At 34.8% G+C, this 6993-nt stretch overlaps 1 protein-coding gene across 5 annotated transcripts in view; it reads right to left on the bottom strand.

The window, feature by feature from the left end:
- LOC111446045 (dihydrolipoyllysine-residue succinyltransferase component of 2-oxoglutarate dehydrogenase complex 1, mitochondrial-like) overlaps positions 1–6993 on the bottom strand; it is an 8501-nt gene that overhangs the window by 446 nt on the left and 1062 nt on the right. For 2 of the 5 annotated variants that reach the window (XR_002710996.1, XR_002710995.1), the window contains exons 2-16: positions 6935–6981; positions 6542–6603; positions 6363–6437; positions 6042–6102; positions 5908–5938; positions 3532–3602; positions 3132–3206; positions 2979–3034; positions 2829–2873; positions 2489–2746; positions 2279–2373; positions 1777–1867; positions 1571–1681; positions 935–1129; positions 368–620 (exon numbers count right to left, since the gene is read on the bottom strand). Coding sequence is in view for 3 of the 5 variants with exons in the window: in XM_023084668.1 (XP_022940436.1) it covers positions 429–620; positions 935–1129; positions 1571–1681; positions 1777–1867; positions 2279–2373; positions 2489–2746; positions 2829–2873; positions 2979–3034; positions 3132–3206; positions 3532–3602; positions 5908–5938; positions 6042–6102; positions 6363–6437; positions 6542–6592 (1407 nt within the window). In the remaining 2 variants the exon portion in view is untranslated. Of the gene's footprint in view, positions 1–90; positions 621–934; positions 1130–1570; positions 1682–1776; positions 1868–2278; positions 2374–2488; positions 2747–2828; positions 2874–2978; positions 3035–3131; positions 3207–3531; positions 3603–5907; positions 5939–6041; positions 6103–6362; positions 6438–6541; positions 6604–6934; positions 6985–6993 lie in introns of those variants that run through there. The other 3 variants (XM_023084668.1, XM_023084669.1, XM_023084667.1) reach the window with 3 other exon arrangements.

The following is a 6993-nucleotide window of genomic DNA, read 5'->3' as shown; positions in this document are numbered from 1 at the left end:
AAAAAAAAAAAAAAAAAAAAAAAAAAAAAAAAAAAAAAAAAAAAAAAAAAAAAAAAAAAAAAAAAAAAAAAGGAACTTGGAACATTTCCTGGTTGGGCAATAAATCCCATAGATGACTTCATTATAAAAAATAATAATAATAATAATTCAACAGCATGGGCGTGGCAGTTCCCACAGCACAAATTCATGGAAAATCGCTTAAAAAACATGCTTTCCAACAAGATCCTCATTCAGTATCAATTATGAGACAAGCCGCAATTACTTTTGGGAGCACAACAAGTATGGGAAAATTCTACAAAACTTAAAAAAATCTGAGGAAAACGAGTATTTATTTCTCAAATGGTTTGTGAAGGTTTTGGAGTTTTACCCTCTTATGGAAACACTCCACGCTGATGATATCTTCATAACAGCTTTGGTTTTCAGAGACTTTAAATGTCAAGGAGAAGTCTCCGTGGGTCTTCCACGACATCTTTGATGCGGCGCAAAAAGAACACCGCCTCTCTTCCATCAATGAGTCTATGGTCATATGTTAGAGCAATGTACATCATTGGCCTTGACACAACGTTGCCTCCAACCACAACCGGACGGGGGACAATTGAGTGCATTCCCAAGATTGCAGACTGCCAAGAAATTTCAGATTTGCAGATTTTTATCAAGAAACGTACGAAACGAACATCTAAAAAAAGGAAGGCAATACCTAATAATATAGTCCAGTTGTAGAATGCATGAACCAGCAAATCATGGATAAGATAATATATAATATATTTAATTTTCAAGGATGCGAGGGTATATTTTCATAAGTTTCCATGAATAAAGTTCCATTGGAAGTAAGGTGATATCATTGAGAAGGTAACTGCATGACATGGTTATTTGAGACTAAAAATGTGCATGATATTTTAGGGCGGGGGGAGGATTCATGACTATGAGCACGAACCTGAGGAGGATTAATAATGGGGGTACTCAAAAGGCTTCCATAAACACCACCGTTGGATACGGTGAAGGAACCTCCAGCCATCTCGTCAATTGATATGGTACCATCATTTGCCTTCTTTGCAAGGGTGTTTATCTCCTTCTCTATGTCGGCAAAATTCATCTTATCAGCATTTCGAATTACTGGCACAACAAGACCCTGCATGAAAAAATGATGAAACATAATGTAGCAACTTTATATCTCTTCATGATTCATGATCTACATTGTGAGCAGAAACTTTAGTTCTTTGAATGGATTCTGGTCAGTGCCAATCATATTGATATCATGACCGCTAAATTCAATGCGGATTTTGATGTCATACTTCAGAGACCAGAAATCCTAGAAGATGGCCCCTTCAAAACTTCAGATGTGATGGACCTTTATAAAAGATGAGTCAATTAACAGGAGCAAGTGCCCCCACAAATTTTAGGCCTCTCTTGGGTTTAAGAGCAACGCCAAGGGAGGTCTAAAATAACGTAAGGAATCTATTGAGAAACTAGGAGGAATCATAGTCCCTTTTCTGTTATCCGTTTGCAGTTCACCATTAGGTTCCTTAACAACAAAAAGAAAACTACCAAGGCATGGAAAACTTGAACAGACCTTAGGAGTTCCAACGGCTATGCTAATGTCTACATAGTCTCTGTATATTATATCATCCCCATCAATCACAGCATTAATAATAGGTTGATTCTGAAGCCCACTGACAGCAGCCTGAAACATGAAAAGAAGAAAATGAATTGGCAAAACAATCATAACCTCGTTCACATCTGGAATTAACATATCCACAAAGTTAACAGAGTACATACTTTAATAAATCCAGACATAAGACCCAACTTGACTCCGTGCTTCTCAACAAAAGCATCCTTGTAATCAGAACGAAGCTTCATCAAATTTGTCCTACATAAAAGCAGTTCATAAGCTAAACATGAAGCAGCAAAGAGCTAACATAAGTGCATGAAGATGTGAAAATAAACCCAACTAACTAAAAAATGCATCCAATAGGGAACTGCAAACCCCCAACATATACTTAAAATGCCCAAAGATAGCTTCAGTCTAAAGTGGATTTACATGTTGGAAATGGGGTGGATTAGATAAAGTAAGTAATCTTTTTTTTATAGAAAACAAAGTAATCACTAGATATGCATGACGTGATGGACCAAAAAGGTTGAAACTAACAACGTTTAAGGAAGTAACTGGAAAGCCAAGCAAGGTAAATAGGGGGATGAATGGTAGTTTCTGCATGGGCAGAGGAAAATCAATGCAAAAAAACATGTGCGAAGATCGATAATACGATTGGTGTAAGCTTACATGTCAACTTCATTGAAGGTGGTCAACATAGCAAATGTGTTCTGAGAATCTTTCAATCGCGTAGCAACCCTCTTTCGAAGCCTTGTCATTGGAACCTAAAGTCATGACAATCCCAAGAGTAAGTCATAGGGATAAGATCATAAACATACAATGAAAAATATATAGAAAGTGAATGTGAAGGCCATGCAGAATTTAAATTATGGTCCTTACTCGTCTTTCCCTATCCTTGGGAGGAAGCTGGGGTTCAGTAGCCGAGCGTTTAGGAGGTGGTGGAGATGGTGCCTTAGGCTTCACGCTAGTAGGTGTTTCAACTTTAGGCTTTTCTACTTTTTCAGCTGGAGCAGCCGGAGATGCAGCTTGCTCTGGTGCTTTCTCAGAAGGAGCAACATGAGTTACACCTTCACCAGATTTTGAAATAACAGCAACCTTGGTTCCTGGTTCCACGGTATCTCCTTCCTTGGCAACAAACTGCGAACATTTATATTAATTACCCATCAAGTTACAAGACGCAAAGAAGGAAATTAAATAGTAAAAGTCCAGAAATACTCACCTTCTGGATAACACCAGCTCCTGGACTAGTGACATCAATTGTAACCTGATAGAAAATTAGCAGCAAAGGATTTAAATGAAACGTCAAATCATACTCAGAGGGAGAAGAAGGGAAAGAAAATCAATTTTCCACTATAAATCTAAAAAACACCTTATCTGTTTCAATTTGAGCAATTGCTTCATCCAATTCCACTCTATCACCCGGATCTGTACTCAACATATAAGAATGGCTTCTTAATAAATCACCAACAAACCAGTGTATTATGTAGCAATAAGCAATATACTTAATAACCAAAGAACATACTCTTCAGGAATTTTGCCAGCGTTCCATCAGTAATAGACTCAGCCAATGGAGGGACAACAACGTCAAGCAGATCCCCTTTATTGCCAAACATGACAATAGGTTAATTACAAAAAAAATATATATAATAATAATAATAATAAATGTGGCACTTAGACGACTAAAGTGGGCCTCTTCTTATGTGAACTAAACTTTTTATTGATGATGTGAAAAGCCACAAGGAAACCAAAGGAGATTACAAAAGGGCTCTCCTATTAGTGTTAGCTATAAGAGTCCTAATGTTCCTAGGATGACAAACAACGTCAGCTAACCACAAAATTTTATACAAAGGCAACTAAAGCACAAGAAATGTTCAAGACAAAACACAAACAAAAATCATTAAGAAAAGACAGTGATATTGCACCATTATCTGAAGAGAATTTCCGGCCATTCATTTGCATCATAGGTCTTTGCAGCATACTCACAAAAGCTACCCTGATCACCATATTAAAATATAAGAACCAAAGGGGACAATAGCAAAAGAATTAATGAAAATTTCTCTTAAAAAATAGTGATTACAAGGAGCCCTATTGAAAAGAAAATCTCTACTTGCTTGGCAGGTTTTCAATTAGAAAAGCAACATTGTAGTGGTTATTATAACAAGTACCAAGAGATTTATTTATCAATCAAATGACAAATTCCTCACTCAAGATAAATAAATAAATAAATAAATAAATAAATAAATATAAATATAAATATATATATATATATATATATATATATATATATATATATATATATATATTGTCTTTACAAGTAGAGCTCAAATAGGCTAATGACAAATGGCTCATGTTAAACTAAATAAATATCAAAAGTTCAAGTGGGAATTCTTTTTTATGTTTTTTCTACAATTTGTGGAAATCAAGTTTCAGGTTGAACTGAAATCTCAGGATGCACATAAAACAAATTAAATAAAGGGTTTGCAATGATGAAAACCTCCATCACGAGGACATGGTTATTCATATGGAATTTTTTTTTTTAGAATAATAAAATAATAAAGATTTTAATCATATGGAATTTTTGTGAGAAATTGGGGACAAAGAAAAAGATAACCTAAAAATATCTAAAAGATTCTTCATTATAAAAAATACAAATGAGAGATTCATAACACACTAAAGAGTGTGCACTTGGACTGAAACACACGACAAATTATGTTTTAACGAGGGCACCTCACTTCTTTGAAATAGGTGCACACCCCTCGCTATTTAGAGAAGCATGGCTAGGCACACTTTTCCAACCATTGCATGTGGGAATGAGAGCTAAACAACCAACGAAAAGAAAGATCAGCTTGATCTTCTATGTTGTTGCAACAAAGAAGACGCCAACTAGAAGCTACATTAAGTTAGAAACCTCTTTTGAATATTGTACATAGTATTCACCTTACCAAGGACATTAAACCCAACGTAAAAAAGATTTTTCCTTGGCTTCTCAAACTTCATAAACAAACAAAATATTATTTACAAATGCTACACTTGAGCACGAAATGTTCAACAAGGGATTGACATGGAAACTCCCCCAAGTATTTTAAGCTTCCACAACGCAGTATCTTGATTTAGAGAAGGCTTGATACCCATGATAATGCTAGAAAGAGCTAACCAACCTAGATTTATTCTTCTAATCAATAGATGAAAGAAGAAAGAAAAAGGAATGTGGTTTGAGATTTATATTGACCTTAAAACGCTAACGATCTAGCAGGTTTTAATTTATAGGATACCATTCTTCCAATTGAAGGTTTTGGAGAAAAATAATGAGGGTAAATCTCTAATTTTCTTTCAATTTCCAATTTCTCTAGTATTATTACCAGGTCACAAGGAAGGAAGACTTGTTCTACTAGAGACTCATCACGAGGACAACCTCCATCACCATTTTTCTTTCTCCTTTATTGTGAAAAGAACAACTTTCATTGAGAATGAATGAAAGAATACACAAAAAAGTACTGAAAAAAAAAACCCAAGCGAAAAGAAGGCGACAGTTGTAAAACAAAAAACACTAGAGTCTATTTCTTCTCTCTTGGTGATGTACTAGAATGAGAAACAACTAAAATCCACGATATGCTTTAATCATTCTAGTATTTGTCGGCAAAATTCTATATTGTATTTATCAAAAAAGATTATGTGACATTACATAGACTTGTGTTTTAAATGCAAAACAAAAACAATATAAACTAACAATGTTTTTCATGTAAAGTACCACATATGTTGGGTCTACGTTTGGAGATAGATGTCCCAAGATTTCTATCAAATGCAAAACAAAAATTCAACAATAAAGACTAACAACGTTTTTCATATAAAGTAAGGATAGAAATAAAATGGTGAAAGTACAAGGACTAAAATAATAAGTGTAGTCATTCAAAGGCAAAAATAAGATTTAAACCTAATGATTCATGGTAGAAAAAACAGTTTAGTGGGGCATCAACCAACAATTACAAAATAGTAACAATCATCTTTTTAAAAAAATGGATTAGGATATAACAACAAAATAAGTTCATGAATTTACCATTCAGTTGGAATCAACAAAGAATATGAAGGATTTCAAATGACATGGTATTAAAAACTAGAAATGATTTTGAATTCTCAATTTACTTTGGAATAAAATACATTTGAAATGAATGTACTAAAATTTTGTTGTTTGGACGTTATTAAGAAAATGGAAATTTTGCAATTATATCCTTCTATTGGATGAGATAATTTGATCAGTTCAATCTGATATCTCAAGGTATAAAGCGATAATGGTAACTGACCTTAGAGATTGTGGACTGCTAACAGGACCACCTACAACACGGGCATCAATCAATCAAACGAAATCATATATTTGAACCAGTTGCATGAGGTAGGAGCTTAAGCAAGTACATAGAGAAGTTGTAATCAAAATTACCAGGTGAAAGTACGTGAGAAAAGTTTCTGACATGTCCAAAGCTTCTACATTGGTGCAAAATCTAAATGTGTAAAGAAAATAAGGCATGTAAGATACATGAATAATTCATTGCATGAAAAAATTCCAAAAAACATCCCCGTTAAATTTCATTTCATTTCACAGAGAGGTTTGTTTTAGGAAGATTGAAGAGATACATAGCAAATACTTGTTGCGTATAACAGGCCGTTCGTGCCTTGTCAAAACATATCCTATCTATCAACATTAACAACCACCTCCAGACAAAGCGCACAAGGAGACAAAGACATCAGAAAACGTAACTACCTCTTTCTCAGCAACGGTGCGAACTCTTCCAGCAGAAATGGAAGGTCGAATTGCCCGCAAATACTGCACAGAAAACTGAAATGAAAGCACTACAGAATCAGATAACTGTGCACACCGATACAAATCCTATACGCATCACGTACGCCTTGAGAAAATGGATAGAATGCACTGAAACTCACCAGATTAGAGCCACCAGACGCAATCCGTCGTCTTACGACTCCAAAACTCATTTTCTCAGCTCCTGATCATACAAGTAAAACGAAAATCAAAGCACCAATCAAGTCACAGTATGGAAATCCACAAAAGTGCTTTCTTTCCCGATTAAGTCGATGAGAATACATCCAGAGACAAAACAGAAACGAACTCCTAAATCAAATGCGCACATCGAAACAAACCAAAAAAGCAAAACGCAAAAAGAAAACAAAAATAAAAAGAACCTAAAATCAAAACAAGATCACAGAAACCGATTTCCTAATAACTCAAACAAAACAGAGAGACAAATTTCTCAGCCGCCAAACGAGAACTAAACACATACAAACAAGAACAAGAACAAATCGATCGAAAGCACTTACCGGAACGACAGAGACTGGAGGTACTCCCGGAGATCAACAAAAAAAAAAAAAAAAAAAAA

The sequence above is a fragment of the Cucurbita moschata genome, unplaced genomic scaffold (assembly GCF_002738365.1).
Source record: "Cucurbita moschata cultivar Rifu unplaced genomic scaffold, Cmos_1.0 Cmo_Scf00008, whole genome shotgun sequence".
Classification (NCBI taxonomy): Eukaryota; Viridiplantae; Streptophyta; class Magnoliopsida; order Cucurbitales; family Cucurbitaceae; genus Cucurbita; species Cucurbita moschata.
This window is presented reverse-complemented; position numbering and strand designations above follow the sequence as displayed.